The sequence below is a fragment of the Lontra canadensis genome, unplaced genomic scaffold (assembly GCF_010015895.1).
Source record: "Lontra canadensis isolate GAN:19392208 unplaced genomic scaffold, GSC_riverotter_1.0 scaffold404, whole genome shotgun sequence".
In the NCBI taxonomy this organism is placed as follows: domain Eukaryota; kingdom Metazoa; phylum Chordata; class Mammalia; order Carnivora; family Mustelidae; genus Lontra; species Lontra canadensis.
The window spans coordinates 68,520-85,718 of NW_022631398.1; the positions used below are offsets into that span (position 1 = coordinate 68,520).

At 52.9% G+C, this 17,199-nt stretch overlaps 1 protein-coding gene across 2 annotated transcripts in view; it reads left to right on the forward strand.

Moving 5' to 3' along the window:
- The window catches only part of LOC116862945 (sodium- and chloride-dependent taurine transporter), a 63,118-nt gene that overhangs the window by 32,600 nt on the left and 13,319 nt on the right, over positions 1–17,199 (forward strand). The window contains exons 3-5 of one of the 2 annotated variants that reach the window (XM_032850388.1): positions 7,413–7,655; positions 9,539–9,673; positions 10,680–10,914. In XM_032850388.1, the coding sequence (XP_032706279.1) occupies positions 7,427–7,655; positions 9,539–9,673; positions 10,680–10,914 (599 nt within the window). In that variant the 5' untranslated portion in view covers positions 7,413–7,426. Of the gene's footprint in view, positions 1–7,412; positions 7,656–9,538; positions 9,674–10,679; positions 10,919–17,199 lie in introns of those variants that run through there. The other variant, XM_032850390.1, reaches the window with a different exon arrangement.

Consider the following 17,199-nt stretch of genomic DNA (forward strand, 5'->3'; position numbering starts at 1 on the left):
TGCCTTCCTCCTCCCCACCCCCACGCTATTTGCATGTCCTCTTTTTTTGTTTTATCTGTTGACTGCCTGTCTCTGGGCTTTGGGTCAGTGCCTGCCACTTCCAAGGAGATAAGAAAAATATTTGGACCCAGTCCCCAAGACCTTTTACCTGTAAATGTTTTTGTGAGAAGAAGATACAATGGCAGTACATTGGGCCCACATCCTGCCCGCCACCAGTTTGTCCCAGAGGCCAGTTCTATGCAAAACTTCTTCACTTTCCCCCACCTTTTCCTCTGTAAACCACAGACTGTGGAGTAGGACTCGTTCTGGTAGGTCCCTGTCCAGAGGTTACATTCCTTCCGGGGATATGGAGGCAGGATCTGGGTGCAACTCCTGACCTATGGCCTCGTGGCTGTGTGACCTGGGCCAGACCTTCCCCTTCTGTACACTTTAGCATCTTGTCCTGTGGAAAGGGAGGCTCTGTGAGGCTTGGGGAGAAGTAGACACTTAGACGGGGTTCAGGGCCGATCATGTGACAGGTAAGGTGTTACATGAGGGGTCTCTGAGGGTAGACCTGAGTTTTTGTGGGGTGGGGGCTTTGCAGTTAGATGAGGGAAGGGGAAGGCCTTACCCAAAGATGTTGAACCCCAGGTAGCTCACAAACTCTGTCCCCAGAGATGACATGCTAAAAACAATTCCCCAAACAGATTTCACTTTCACTAGGACCAGAATGTGGTTGCTCATTGTTTGGCTTTGTTCCGGACAAAACAATGCCAGGCTTCCTGGATGACCTCACTGGGGCGAGCTCTTAGGCCCGTGAGGCCGGGCTGGTCAGCATCTCCAGGCAAGCCTGCCCTGCCCTTTGCTGTGGCCACCTTGGGTGACCTGGGGTGATGGTGTGACCAAAGAAGGCACACCATTTGTCTCTGGGCCATGCAGTGTGTTAGAAATTAGAAAACTTAAGTAAGGCAGTGGGAGCTGAGGAGAGCCGCCGGTGGCTGGAACCTAGGCTCCTGTTTGCCACAGACCCTACTCTTCCCCAAGGCCTCCCTGCTTGTACCTGTCTTTCACCTGCCAAGCCCTTAGGGCCGTTGAGATTTTCAGACATGAGTGATCCCGAGATACAAACAGATAAACAAGACAGAAAGTTACAGACCCCACGATTCAAGCCAGTGATTAAATCTTTTGAAGGTATACCTTTTTATGAAAAAGACAAAAAGTCTTTTTTAGATTCATTTTTACTTTGTCTTCAAAAACAGCTCCCGTTAAGGCACAGGCTAAAATACCGCTCTTACCCATGCCTTGTGTTTTTGGTTGGTTGATGGAGTTTTTTGGCGCTTACATATTTATTCTTGTATTCAATTCTAAATGAGCCCTTCCTAGGGCCAGGATGGTACCTAAGGAGCCTTCGGCAGACATTACTAACTGTTCCCAGCCCTCCTCCTCACTGAGCCTGTCCCTTGCCTGGAGTCTGTGGACACAGGGCTGGAAGGAGCCCCTTTGGATCTATCAGAGAAGTCTGGGAGGATCTCCCTGACTGCTGGAGGAAACCTCTGGTCCAGAGCACCCTGCATCCCGGCTGTCGATTGATACCACTTCCTCAGCCTGTGCAGTCCGTCCCTAAGGCCCCGGGTCCTGTCCCCTCTGTGTCCCGTGGCTCCTCACTTCCCTGTCCACCATCACCTACTTTTCTGATGTGTCCAGTCCAGCGGCTTGAAGCTGACTTAAAAGCACCAGGCCTGATGTCACCCTGTCAGCTTGCTAAATCCAAACCAGCCGAGTGCTTGAGAACGTGGGATTGAGGCTGAAACAGACCTGGGAGCCATTTGAAACTTCATAGGACTTTAACTTGCTGTGTGATTCCGGACAAGTGACTTGACGTCTCCAGGCCTCGTCAGCAGTACAGGGATGTGTAATGGCTCCCAGAGAGGTGGTTAACTAAGAAAATGCTTGCAAAGCACTTAGCCCAGTGCTAAATAAACGTGCCTGTAGTCATCGCTTCACCGATGTAGCTTGCCTTTTTCTTCCTTTTCAAAACACTGAGGATATGATGCCTGCCACACAGTATTATAAAATTCCAATGTGGTCAGCTATTTTCTTCAATAATTGCTAATATTTATTAATCACTTCATATGTATCGGGCCCTGTGCGGGATGTTTTATAGGCAGCCCCCTGTTTAATCCCTATGAGGTGAGTTTTAACCAGTGAGGCCCAGAGAGGTGGTTACTTGCTCCGGGTCACATGGCTGGGTCGTGGCCTCAGTGAACCCAGGCCTCTGGCTCTGGAGTGGACAGAGAATCGAGGAAAGGCGAGGATAAAGACCTGCTCTGGAATGCTTGATTGCATAGAGAACCCAACAGGACAGGGCTATCCAGGCCTGTGGTTTCCCCAGCTGTAGAGTGGCTAGATCCTCCAGATCTCCCCTGGGGATTCTAGGAGCCACTTGCCTAACCCCCAGAGTTTTACCGTGAAACACTGGCTAGGGAGGCCCAGAGGTGGAACTCAGAGGCTGACTGTGTGCTGGGCATTAATGGGATGGCAGGTATTGTAAAGAGGAAATAGCAGAGTACCTGCCGCCTTCTTTTGAAAACCTTGTAGAAGCTCATGAGTGGATAAGTCAGTGACCATGAGAAATTGAAATCCTCATTCTTTTCCAGAGAGAGCCTTGTGGGAAGCCGATTGTTTTTACTCAAGAAGGTTTGAGTTTTGCAAGGGAGGGTGAGAAGTTCCAGCTTCTTGGGCAGCTCCTCCAGGAAAAAAGAGGCTAACCCCCCAGCCCCCACTCCGGTCTGGGACTGAGGGGAAGACAGCCACAGCAGGGTCTACAGCTTGGTTCAGAATGCAGCTGGCTGTGGTGTGTGGGCACCTGGGGCCTGAGGGCTTGGGAGGGCGTGGGATGTGGGCAGGGTGCCCAGTCTCTGGCCCTACCCTCCACCTCTGCATCCTTTTCCCTCTGGCCTTAGCATCCCCACCTGCAAATAGTGCAGAGGGCTCCTCCTTTCTAAACTTTGCTCCTGTGCCCCAGGCATTGGGCAGATCATGATGGGAGTTCTGACTTCAGCCTTCCTGGGTCCCTAGCCTCAGGCAGGCCTCCCGCTTCTCTGCCTGAGCGTTAACTTCGGTGAAACGGTACAAAAAAAAAATCCCTTCCACAAGAAGGCTGCTTGAGGAGTAAATAGAAGACTATTGACAGCTCAGCACAAAGTAAATACCAAAAAATCTGGTGGTTGTAGATCGGGGAGAAGCAAAGGAACATCCGATAGATCCTTGGTGTTGCTGGCTCACGTTGCGGGCACGAGGTGGGATCTGTGCCCAGACGTGCCAGAGCTGACCAGGTGACCTGCAGGTTGGTCCTCAGGTACAGCCAGTTCTGGCCATGACCCCTGGAGCAGAGAGACAAGGAGAGAATTTCAGCTGGGCAAGGAGGGAGCCTTTATCGTGGAGCCTCTGTGTCAGAGCTAATTCTAATGCCGATTCTAATCGCTTCTCGCTGTAATAACCAAAGAGGAAGCTCTTAAAATGGGGAATTATGTATCACAGTCGCTACAAAATAGCCCTGGGACTGGTGCCAAGGAAAACAGCTCTTGGCGGCGGCCAACAAGGCAGCAGGCTGCTGGAACGCCTTGGGGGACAGGGGGTCTTGTTCCTAAGCACTTACTGCACCGTGGGGTGGGGTGACGGGGGATTCGGGGGGCTTCTTTGTCAGTCCGTGGAGATGGATGGAATTACTTCAGGGAAGCTGGCGTCTGAGATGGGGCGCGCTGGCAGAGAGGTAGGTGACAGAGCTGAAGGTTCAGGCACATGACCGTTACTGTCACTACCAGCTGTATGACCTCAGGAGTGTCGCTGGCCTTCCTGGGCCTTGCTGATCTCACCCTGAGTAGAACTGAGGCCTCATGCACCCCAAGGTCAAGGTGGGCCCCGGTAATTACGGCAATAACAACAGCAATGCAGCAGCTACCGTTTTTTTAAAAATTTTTTTATAAACATACAATGTATTATTAGCCCCAGGGGTATAGGTCTGTGAATCACCAGGTTTACACACTTCACAGCAACAGCAGCTACCATTTAAGGAGTGCTTGTTGCTTGCCAGATGCTGTTCTAAGTACTTTCCATACATTCTGTACGTCATCCCATGAGATGGGCATGATTATGCCCAATTTGTAGACGGGGACACTAAGGACCAGAGGGGTTGGGTAACTTGCCTGAGGACACCCAGCCAGGAAGTGGCTGTAAGCTTCTAGCCCAGGGCTCACACTCTTATTTTTACAGGGGTCAGGCTGCCACCGGAGGGCCTGGAGCACTGTGTAGGGAGCCTAAGGCGTGGGATGAACGGAAGCAGTTCTGTGGAGCCGGTGTCCCAAGGAGAAGGGAGAATGGGGAGATTGGGGGCTAGGTTGCCTTGAGGAGTTTGTGTTCCCTTCCAGCGTGGTGGAAGGTTGGGGGTGGGGTGCATTCTGGTGTGATTATGCTCTAGATACTGCCCTCAGCTGCTGTGCTAAGAACAGTTTTTTTTTGGGGGGGGTGGTAACGGTGTAGCAGTGGGGAGACTAGGAGGAGGCTGCTATGGATGCCCAGGAAAGAGCCGTCAGGGACCCCTTGATGGTTCCCCTGGCGACAGAGAAACACAGGTGGATGATGGGAATGTACAGGAGGCAAGAGACAGAAGCCAAGGGGCTTTCTGCAGTGGGCTTACACAGGCACGAGGCTGGGCAGACACCCCAGAGAAGCTTGGAGTAAGTTCTCCTTGAGAGGGAGGTGGGATGCCTGCACCTGGATCAGGCCTCATCGAGGCGTGAGTGAGTCTTGGGTGAGGCCATGGACCATGACCTGGCAGGAGGGAGCCAGAGGCAGGGCTGCTGCCAGCTGTGTGTTCCCCGAGGACGTGGGGGCTGTATTTGTGGCAGAGATGGATGAGACCAGTGATGTGACAGAAGGACCCATCCCTGGATGCACACCTGGATGTGACGCCCCCATAATGCCAGACATGTGACAGGCCCCAGTTCTGCCCCATTCGAGTCCTATCCCACATCCCGTCTCGGCTCGGCCACAGGCATTGGGAAGATGGGGTCCTGAGTGGAGAGGGGGTTGGAGGTGTCCCCTCATGGGAAATCAGAGCCCAGAGCAGAGGGTCTCAGGGAACTTCCTAGCCCCATTCCCGGGCTTCTGCAGGGTTTTCTGAAGAGACAGTCAGGCTGAGGGCTTTCATGGTAGCCTCAGAGAAGCAGACCCCAGCTCCTCCTGTCCTAGCGGGGAAGAATTTTCCTCGCCATTCCCAGCTGCCTGTGTGAGCAGAAGCCGGCCACTCCCCTCCTCCTCCTGGCTGACCTTGGGAAGTGCCTTGTAGCCCCGAGATCCAAGGGGAGCCTGAAAGAGCGGAACCGACCCTCTTGGTGAGGAGGTTCAGGGGTCATTCCCTGAAAAACATCTTCATCAGGAGGGACTTGAGTCCCACATCCTCCAATTATGCTCCCATCCAGCCGGCCCACAATGGGCTGCTCAGATAACCATCGGGGGCTGCACAGATTAATGCTGGAACAATGCTGGCCGCTGGGGCTATTTTTACAGTAGCCCTACGCCTGGCCGAACCCCCACGTCGCCTCGAGGGAGCAGGGCAAAGAAAGGCTATGCGGATGCCGCCGCCAGTCTGAGCTCCAGGAGACAGAGGAAGGGCTCAGCGAGCACCCGGCGGCTCCAGGAAGCCTTTTCTTGGTCTGCTCATGGCCAGATAGCGAAACAATCGGGGTCCCCCACCCCGAGCCACGGAGAGGAAGGAGGCGTGGGGGAAATGGGGATTCTGTTTAGCTTTTGTGCGTCTGCTCCTCCGAGCAAGGCCCCCATGGGCCCGGCTGCTGGGGCCAGGCCGGTCCATCCTCCTTTTGCACACCCCAGGTCCGCAGGCAGCCCCCACTGCGCCCTGTCCCAACCGCCACCTCCATAGGGCAGGGCGTGGAGGCTGATGCATTGGAGTTTGTGCTTAGCCGCAGCTGCTTGTGGACCCCACGCTGGGCACCAACCCCCCCCCCCCACATTGGTTCTCCTCCTGTGCTGCAGGTTCTGGGCACAGCAGTAGATAAGACAGGTCCTTGTCCCACAGAGCCTCTGTTCTTGTCGGGCCTGGGAGACCGTTAGCAACGAAGCAAGGATTCGAACAAGACATGGTTGGGTGGTGCTAAGCCTTTGATAAGGCAGACTCAGATCCCCAGTGGAGTTGTCCTGTGAGCTGGGTGGTAAGCTGGCCCGGGTGTGCCTGGGTGATGGGGCCACCTCTGGTCCAGCTGATGGTTTCCTGTAAGGAGTGTGAACCCAGGGTGTCCCAATGCCCTTCGCATGTTTTGAGACAACCTAGGAATTTCCACTTTGCTCTGCTACATCAGTGTCAGCCTCTAGTGTGGGTCATGAAGACAAGTGGGACCCCAGGCTGTTCGGCTATGAGTTGGTCACCTTTGTTTGCAGGCTTTTTATTCTGCAGATAAAGAAGCTGAGGCTCAGAGAGGGGTGGGTAGGCCCACTAGCTGCAGCTCCCACAGTTCAGCTGTCTCCCATGGCCCTCGGCCATGTGGGGGTAAAGCCTCAAAGGCAGCCTCTTCCCAGGGCTGGGACTCAACATGCTCAGGGGTGGGCTAGGGGTGATCCTGAACAGCTCTTGGGAGCTGAACCCAACAGGGAGTTAGAGGAAAGGGAGCCTGGATGTTATAGGAGTTAGAGCAAGCTACAGAGAATGGGTAGAGAGGGATGGACAGACAGATTGATCCGCATTTTCTCATAAATGTGGAGATGTCACTGGTTAATGAATTGCAAAAATATTTCAGAAATACCTGTTTTCCATACTTTGATGGAAGCCTCCTTTTCAAATATGGTTCCCATTCCAGCCTGAAACCCCATCCCTTACTCGTTTTATGTTTATCCATTCTTTGGAAGCTCAGAACAAACACCTCCCATGGCCAGGCACTATGCTGAGTCTTGAGTGAAATGGGAGCCATCATTTTCTAGGCAAATGTGAGATGCAGATGGTATCTGCTCATTGCTAGAAAATTCAGGCAGGCTGTTTTGGGGAAGTTACCTTAGAATTGCCTGGAGTGTGTCATACTTAGTAGAGAAGATGCCAGGGTTGGGGGGGGGAGTGTCACGCTTCTCTGCCTTCAGGTGTGGAATGAGGTGTGACATTTGGAGATGACAGGCAATGGGTCCCTGTGCTTCTATTGAGCAGGTGCCTGGGAAATGGAACCTGTCAATTCTTGACTCTTGAGGTCCCTGGTCACCCAGAGGGGTCTGAATCACGTTGTTGTCAGAGCAGTGGCCAGACAGGACCCTTGCCACAGGCCTGGGCTGGTCAGAGCCCACCAGCCCGTGGGTGGGAAAAGAGATAACGCCAGAGATGAGCAGGCCGTCCCTTACTGAGCGCACGTTGGCCTCTCTTCTGTCCCCCACAGAAAGCAAGGAGGACATGGCCACTAAGGAGAAGCTGCAGTGTCTGAAAGACTTTCACAAAGACATCCTGAAGCCGTCCCCGGGGAAGAGCCCAGGCACGCGGCCCGAAGATGAGGCTGAGGGGAAGCCGCCTCAGAGGGAGAAGTGGTCCAGCAAGATCGACTTTGTGCTCTCTGTGGCTGGCGGCTTCGTCGGCTTGGGCAACGTCTGGCGTTTCCCGTACCTCTGCTACAAAAATGGTGGAGGTAAGGCTGGACTGGGCAGAGAGCGGCCATCGAGGAGAGGGAGGGGCCAGACCACGGGGGCCTCTCCGTGCCCCGCTTTCCCAGGCCCCCACCTGGACCTCTGCGTGCCCACCCTATCCCACACCACCTAAGAGGCCAGACGTGAGCACGATTGAGAATCAGGTGACATTCTCCTCAAGGTTTTACTGTGCAACCTCAGTTAGGTCCCTGATTCTCCCTGACCAGCTGGTTGATCCCCTCGGACGAGAGGGAGTGAGGCCAGGACCATGTTTCCCACAGATTGCCCCAGATCCATGTGCCTTTGCTTGGGTTTTTTCTAACTTAATCTGAAGGCGCTTCAAAAGCTTTGTTCCCCCACCTCCCACCACCTGGTAAATGGAAAACCAGTATTATTTGCCATGATAGAAAGATACCCAGGAAAAAAAAATACAGTCGAGATATTTTTAGTTTTTTCTTTTTAATGTAAAATTTTCTCCCCTTGGACTGAGATATAATTGACCTGTAACACATGCTAGTTGAAGGTGTACAGTGTAACGGGTAGATAGACATCTATATTGCTAAATGATCACCACAGTTGTTAGTTACCACCCATCACCTCACATACTTCTGACATTTTTTCTTGTGATGAGAGCTTGAGGTTTACACCCATAGCAGCTTTCAGATACGTAGTAACAGCGCTATGAGCTGTGATCGCCATGCTGTATGTCATGTCCCCAGAACTTACACCTTGAAGTTTGTCTCTTTTGGCCCCCTTTGAAGATGATTGTTAAAAAATGTAAGGACTCTGTCCGGGTGTTCGATGAGTTGGACAGTTGGGGTTTGGGTTTTGTTTTGTTGTTTTTTATGCCTGCTGAGGGTTGTGATCTGGAATCATCTTCCTTTTGGAGGTGTCGGAGTCCGGCAGCGCGTGACTGGGCGAGACCTTCTCCCTGGTGCAGGAGAGGCCTCCAAGAGACCCGGGCAGGGAGGAATGGCTCAGCGCTCATGATGGCCACAGTCAGAGGGTTGAATGGCCGCAGGTGGCATGCCGCGGCCGCCCAAGCTAGGATAACCAGCTTTTGGGAAATTCTGCCTTAGAGACTGATTTCTTTCTGCCCTTTTTTAATTTTAAAAGATTTTTTTAATTTATTAGAGACACAGTGAAAGAGGGAACACAGCAGGGGGAAGGGGAGAGGGAGAGGGAGAAGCTGGCCTCCCGCCAAGCCGGGAGCCTGATACAGGGCTTGATCTGAGGCCCCAGGATCATGACCTGAGCCAAAGGCAGACACTCAATGACTCAGGCACCCCATAGAGCCTGATTTCTTAACCTTTCGTAGGTCTCAGGCACCTTTGGGACTCTAATGAGTCCCAAAGCTCCCCAGAACAAAGCACATAGCCATAGACCCAAGTTGCCCACAGTTTCAAAGGGTTTATGGACCCACTGAAGCCATTAGCGGACACTAGGTAGGAGCGCTCACCCCAGCTCTTGGCCCTCACTCTTCCCCCTGGCTCCCACCCTCAGCTGGAGATGCCCCCCTCGTGCCTCTCATCACTGTACCCTTCCTCACTAGTTCTTCTCTTCCTGCCCTGGGCGGGCCTGGGGAAGGACAGGTGAAGGCTTCAATGAGGAAGCCAGGCAGGTAGTTGGAACAGCATAAGCAAAGGCTTAGAGGCTTAAAAATCACCTGGTGCATCTGAGGGAGGTTGAGAAGGCCCACTGGAAGGGTGATGTCAGCTAAACAGATAGGCAAGGCCTGGAGAATTTTCCAATGGGTCCAAGACTTTTGGCCTCCATCCCTCCTGTCCCTCGCTCATTCTCTTGGAGCTCATTGGCTGGGAGGGCTTGGGAGTGGCCCCCGTGATAGCCACAACCTGATCTTCACCCCAGTCTGCTCTCTCTGCAGGTGCATTTCTTATACCATATTTTATTTTCCTGTTTGGCGGCGGCCTGCCTGTGTTTTTCCTAGAGGTAATCATAGGCCAGTACACCTCTGAAGGCGGCATCACCTGCTGGGAAAAGATCTGCCCCTTGTTCTCTGGTGAGTATGGGACAGAGGTCACTTGGGGCCTGGTGTTCATCCAGCACATTTTTATTGAGCACCTGCTCTTTGGTACATTGGAGCTTCATGCAAGTCCAGTTGGCACCATGCCTGACCCAGGGTAGCAGTTAGTATGATATTTCCGTGATGCTGCTGCCCACAGGAGCGGCTCAGTCTGTCTTGGCTGTTCCTACCTCTCTGTTGGTTTGATGAGCTTGCAGCTGCTCAGCCATGTAGTGCAGAAGAGAAGGGCTCATAATCAGGAGTCTGGATGGTTTCAAGTCCCACTTACTCCCCTTGTATGCTTACTACTTCATAGGGTTGCTGTGAAGACAAAATGACAGCTACGTAAAAGTGCTTCATACACGCTATAAGCGCCAAACGAATTGGTAGCTTTATTATTACAACATTTCGTCCCGTGCCTGATATCTAGTATGCACCCATAAAATAATCACTGGTACGCTTATAATTGGCAAGGACGGGAAGATGTGTGGTTTGTTATTCATTCATCTGTATAAATCCATCCATCCATCCATCCAGTACACTTTTTCCCATTAGTCAATGGATAGACCAGCCATCGGTCTTTCCAGCTATACCCATCCACTCATTCATCCATACATTCATCTACCTAACCTTCCAACCAACCACCATCCATACATCCATCAACAAATTGGATATCCATCCATCCATCCAGTATCCATCCATTTGGCTGTCTTTCCAACCAACCAACCAACCAACCATCCATCTACTCATCTGTGCGCCTGGCCATCCAGTCATTGAGCTCTCCTTCCTCTATACATCCTTCCACTCACCCAGCTTATCGGACCATCCATTTTTTCACCCACCCATCCATCCAGTCATCCATTCATCCTACAGATAACTCGCTCGTCCTTCTGGCCCTTCTGGCCCCTTCTAGCCCCAGGCCTAGGGATACTGGGGTTGTGTATGTGGCCACAGTGGGTCTGGCCTCCCTCCTGATGCTCCTTTTGCTTGCCCACACCCACAGGCATCGGCTATGCCTCCATTGTGATTGTGTCCCTCCTGAACATCTACTATGTCATCATCCTGGCCTGGGCCACTTACTACCTGTTCCAGTCTTTCCAGTCGGAGCTGCCCTGGGCACACTGCAACCACAGCTGGAACACACCCCAGTGTATGGAAGACACTATGCGCAAGAACAAGAGCCTGTGGGTCACGCTGAGTGCCAGCAACTTCACCTCGCCTGTCACCGAGTTCTGGGAGTAAGGCCAGCCTCGAGGAAGGCAGGGGGGAGGATGTGGGTGGGGAGCAGAGAAGACAGCCCACTCCCTCAGCTTCTCCCCAGGAATGTGGTTGTCACTATCTTGGCATGGGTGGTGGGGTGGAGGAAGGAGGGTGCGGATCTGGAGATAAATCCATGCCTTTGGTCTCAGACAGGCCTGGAACCGAATCCCAGTGCTGCCATTTTATTGGCTGTTTGACCTTCGGCAAGTCACTGCCCCTTTCTGAGCCTCAGTTTCTTTAACTGTCAGATGAGGGGAATGAATCGTTCCTACACCTGTATGCAGGTATATGTACTTCTCTTGCTGCCTATGATAGAGTTTTCTTAGTGTATTTTAGAAAAAATACAGTTAACTCATCAAACCTATTACTGCCCAGAGGAAAAATGGGTATACAAAGCTGACGTAGTTACTCAAGTGAAAAGGTGAGTCAATAGAATGAAAAATACGTATCAGTTAGTTTTTGCTGTGTAACAGTAGCCCCCAAACTTGGCTTTCAACAACGACTTTATTTGGCTCCTGGTTCTGCTGATTGGCAGTTTAGGCTGAGCTCCACTAAGCAGTTCTTCCGTCTTTGTGGGGCTCCCGTGTGGGTCGGGCAGCTGTAGGACATCAGGATAGCTCTTCTGGGGATTAGCTGGCTGTTGGCTGGAGGGCCAGGGGCAAACTGGTCCATGGGGCCCATCACCTAGCAGGCTAGCCTGGTTTGTTCACAGGTGGCTCAGCATTCCACACACCACAAATGGGGGAGCCTTCGTGCGGGAAAGAGTTCTTTTCAAACCTTTGTTAGCATCATTTTCGCTCATGTCTCATCAGCCAAAGAAAGCCACAGACTAACCCAGATTCAGGAGGTTGGGGGAGAGGCTCTGTCTCTTAGGAGAGGAATGGAAAACTGTGGGTCTTTCTACAGTTGACCATGATGATGTCAGCAGCTGTGGGAGTATAGATGTAGGACAGACATCAGGAAGGCGGAATGTGGAGACCTGAAGTTTGGGTAACTCTTAGCTGACATACGGGGGAGTGCTTCGAACATAGTGCATAGAGACCAATCACAAAAGCATTTGTGCATTAACTTTTCCTTGCTCTTCATGAGCTGAACTTGGGGTTCAGCACCTGGGTATGGCCCCGATGATCCCAGTGATGAGGTTGAGAGCCAGGGGCAGGAAACAGTACTAAGGATGGGAGGGAGTGGTCCCTCATCGTCATTTGGGTCAGCTTTGCAGCTCCCAAGGTTCTTCCCCACCTCCAAGAATCCGGCCCGGAAATGGACCCACGGGAAAGTGGGTGGCCTGCCAGCTGGTCCTAGCCATGCTTGAGGGCCAGGGCCAGGAAATCGTAGGAAAGCAAGGGTCAGGTGGGGGTTCAATCTAGGGGGTCCCTGTCCCTGTCATCGAGCCTGAAGTCAATGCTCACAAGTCCCTGGGTCTGCTTGAACAGGGGCTTGTTCTTGGTGTGTACATATTTTCCACCCGCAGACAAAGAGCACGTATAAGAACATTCATTACCCTCTCCATGCCACACCCTCTGGAGAGCTGAGTTTACAGACAAAGAAGTGTGGGCACCTCATTCTTCTCACTTGAATGGGTCCTGAAACCACAGCCCTGTCTGTCCTAGGCTGTTCCTGGCATGGCCTGATCACCCTCAGCCCACCCCGCCCAGGACACTGGCACCCAACCAGCCACTTGGGTCCCTCCTGAGGCCTTACTGCCTCGGGCCTGGGTGGGCTTGCCTGGGCTTCAAACCTCACTTCTAACTTCACCGGGCGCTGCTGCCCCTCTGGGCCCTGATGGCCTCACCTGTGCTTGGGGAGATCCTTGCACTGCCCTCCTGGCCTTGTGGGGCTGCCCTACCTGAACGAGACTGGGCATGGCCAACCCTGAGAAGTTGCTTGAGAAATGTGGGCCATTGTTACTGATTAAGTGCCCTCGTAGTGGATCCAACTGCCCTCTAGGGACGTTTGGAATTCAGGTCATCTGACCTTCAGAGAGACTAAGGAGTGGCCTCTTGTAAAGGCCCTTGCCCTCCCGCTCCACCCCCACCATTGCAAATGGGGCTGTCCTGGCTCATCTCTGCTCTCACAGGCCTGAAGGCTCTAGGGAAGGGGCTCCCATGAACCACGAGATCCTCGGGCGATCCAGTTTTTCTCCATGCCTTCTCACCTACCTGTCGCCTACTGAGCCCTCCTGGGGATCCTCCAGCTCCTGCCTTCCAGAATCCCCATTCTGAGCTCCCAGGCTACCATTCCTGGCCTGGATGCCCTGAAGACAGGATTTATCTTTGAAAACATCCTGGGCCTACAGGCAGCTTCCCAGGGCCCACAGGATCCGGATGGGCTTTTCAGCCCACAGAAGGCTGGCTGCCTGCCTGCCTCCTATTACAGCCTTTGGGTCTTAGCCAAGTTTTGTAAGCCCACCTGAACATCCACAAATAACTTGCCATCTTTTTGGAACCCTGGGGAAGACGGGGGTCCACAGAGTAGGAGCCTGGAATGCAGGCTTAGTTGAGGAGACCAGGCCCGTCACCTGCATGAGCAGAGGCTGAGGCCAGTGAGTGGGCCAGGGTCTTCAATGTGGGGCAGTCCTGGGCTAGGCACTGTAGGTGAGAAGGTCCTGGTCCCTGGCCTTCCAGAGCCTTCCCTTCTCTTGGACATGAAAGAGGGAGAAGAAAGAGAACTAAGGTGGAATAACTAGCTCCCATGAGCGTTGTGCCTGGGACTGATCCCTCTCATTGGCATTTCATCTTTCCAGGGGCCCTTCAAGTAGGGAAGTACTTGGGAATTCTCCCAAACTCCTGCCCACCCCAAATCTCGAATCCAGTTCCCAGATGCTCTGGGCTCTCCCTTTCAAGTACACCCAAAGTTTGACTCCTCTCCCCACTTACACTACCCCTGCTCCCCCCACACACCCTCAGCATCACTCCCCCAGACCCCAGCACTGGACTCTCCTCCCCTGCCTTGCCCTTGCAGCTGAATCCAAACATGGCATTTCTCAGCTCAGAACCCTCTCGTGGCTTTCCCCATACTATGATCTCACTCAGCCAGAGAGGATTCAGTGAGGGCGTTTCAACACAGTGAGTGCTCACTGGATGCTGATTCTTCTTATGAATTCTGTGTCCACATCCACATGGCTGTGTAGCCTGGTACAGCAAGTTAACTACCCCACTGTGGCTTAGTTTCCTCATCTGCAAATGGAAGGGCCATAGGAGCTGGGCTTTGAGGAATGAATAGGAGCTCACTAGTCTGAAAAGGAGAGCAAAAAGACATTGTGGGAGGAAGGAACCGCCCACACAGAGAGGTATGGCATTCTGAACACATCCAAGTGTTTGGGGACCGTAAGTCATGAGTCTGGCCGGAGGATGAGACACATGGGGCCAGGAGAAGGTTTAAGGCCTTGAATGTTAGCCTGGTAAGTTTGAGCTTTGTTCTCCAGAGGGGGAGCCATGGAAGGTAGACAGGAAGGTGAGTGACATGACAATCTGCTTTCTCGCTACTGCTCAAGGAACACACTAGTGGGAGAGAGAATAGGACATACATTAAGCACCAGCAGTATACAGGGCCTCAGAGGGTTCAACCATCAATGGGTCTGGGTTCCCTTTGAGGTGAAACAGCTTACAGGATTTCCCCCCAGAATAGCCACTGGCCCTCTAGTGCCTAGCTCTGGGGTTTCCATTAGGAGAGGCTTGCCAGGACATTATTGAGGTGTCATTGACTGGTACCAGGTTAGGCAGCAGAGCAGTGAGGATACTTGCAAAAGGCTGCTCCCTACATCCTTCAAGCCAGAGCCCAGCCCCAGCTGTTGTTTCTGTCCACTTCTCACCTGTAGCAGACAGATGAGTCCTTGAGGTGGACCAATGGCCCACAGGTGTCTGGGAACTCCTTGGGAGTCAGAATAATGAGGTGCTGTGAAAGCTGAGACTTCTTACAGCCCTGTGGACAGGGAAAGAATTTGCTGATCATCCCTGCCAGCTGCCCTCTCCCTCTCTCATTTTACTAGCTGAGAGTATGGGTGATGTCCAGGTCCCTTAGAGCAGGGACACTGCCTCTGGCCCCCACACAGCCCCGCTGCATGGCCTTAGGTCAGTCACCTCCTCTCTGAACCTTGAGGTCACAGTCTGGCACAAGTTAAAGAGTGACATGCTAAGGATAGGGCCTCCAGTCATGGCTTGTTGGGTATGACACTGAGGGCCACAGAGGTTAAGTGACTTGCCCAAGGTTACACAAGCAGCTAGATAGAAGAGGGCTCCCAGCCCTCATCTCTGACATTGGGGTCTGTGTCCCCACCAGCCACAAGTCCACAGGTAACACTGTGCCATGTGTGTCACAGGGGGTCCCCTCTTGGCATGGTCCACCCCCCACCCCCTCCCGCAACACCCACCCCATCTGTAATGCTAAAGCACCATTGTCAGCAGGAGCCAGTGAGATGATCTCTTCCAGAGCCCTGTGAAGCCACCAGGGCCCCCGGAGATAGTCATTTCACGCTGGCTTTATAATTCGACTCAGAGTTGCTCTGATGGAAAACAGAGCTTGTGCCCCTGGTTAACCTCATCCTGCGGGTCCCTCCTCTGGGGTCTTCACTCTATCCTAAGGGTCCTGCTTCACCCCAGCCCTGGAAGACAGGCGGGGCCAGATCTGGCCACATGCCCTCCATCAGGCCGGAGCCATGCCTTCCTCCCTGGTTCCTCCCAAGCACCCCCCCGGGAGCTCAGCACGTATCATTAGACTTTATTAGAATCAAAGAAATGAGTCATATTTGCAAACAAGCCGTGCTCAACCAATCTTCCCCTGCAGCTGTCGGAAGGAGGAGGCGGTGGAGAAAGCCTTGTGTGGCCCCATGCTCAGGGCGGACGGGCTCTTTTATAATTGTTGCCTCCGCCAGTCTCCAGGGAAGAGCCAGGGCCAATAAATGGCTGGCCGGCAGTCAAAAGGAAACGATTTGGCCCACTCGGAGGACGTATTTACATCTCTGAGTGCTGGCTGGACGGCAGCGGGGCGGCCGACTCACAACAGACGTCCAGGCGACTCTCTTTTGGATCCCACCCTGGAATGAATCATTACTATTCTTGGATAAGAATGCAGCTCACCTCTGGGTCTCCTCCCTCTGGATGAGTAGTGTCAGGAAGCCTGGGATGCTGGGGGCCCTTGTGAAGGGCAGCATAGGACCAGGCACACGGGTGGCTGGTCCCCAGGGTGGCGTCAAAAAAAGGGATTCAGGCCCAGGGTTGGTTTTTTTTTTTTTTTTTTTTAGTCTGGGTCATTTCATGTGAGTTCCTGAACCTCTCTGAGCCTCAGTTTCCCCATCAACCAAATGGGTATGATTCATTTACTCAGTTAATGTCTGTTGAACTCCTCCTCTATGCCAGCTACTGTTCTGGATCCAGCAGTGATCAGACAGGGGCCCAGCCTCCAATGGAGATGGCATTCCAGTAAGATCAATGGACATTAAATGGATGGCCCAAATACAATTGTAATAGAAAAGCAGTGATAAATAATGAAAAGTAAAGCCAGGGCAGGGGAAGGAGAGTGACTGTACGATGTCCAGGAAAGGCTGCCCTGGCGAAGTAACATTTGAACAGAGACCTGAAATGACGCAGGGAGGTGGTCGTCATGTCATATAACAAGTGACTGACAAACTTTTCATAGGTCCTGAGGCAGGAATGTGCTTAGTCTCTTCAGAGATCATACCAGAAGACACTGTGGCTGAAGGGGCCATATGGGGGATGAGGTTGGAGATGGGACCAGCATACATGAACTTGTCCCATTGATACACCTGTGGTCCCAGTGTCATTAATAGGTCTGAATGATAAGAGTATTTGGTCGCCTTATTCAGGGAGGCCAAAAGGGATAGGGCAGGTTAGGAGGGCCTCTTAGCCAGGTAGGTAGGAGCCATGGGAGGATGTAGAATGGTGGAGTGGTCACCTGACTTGGGTCTGGACAGATTCTCTCTTGATGAGAGCAGACCTGGGGGGAGGGTGACCGTGGAGGCAGGAAGACAAGTGGGAAGGCCACTGAAAAAGCTCTGGGAAGCAGAAAGGTCCATAGAGGAGTGGTGGCAGTGCTGGGGACATGTGGCTGAATTTGGGGTACCATGCAGTCCCCTGGGGTGGTTAAGAGACTGCTGAGGGGCAGTGCACTATGGCTGTTCCTCTGGGGCACAGCACTCTACAGTTTATTGAGCCCTCTCACCACCACGGGAAGGCCCAGCAGATCCCTCTCCGCCGCTCTGTGGCTGAGGCCCTGGGAGTCCCATACGGGAGGGACCTGTGGAGGGT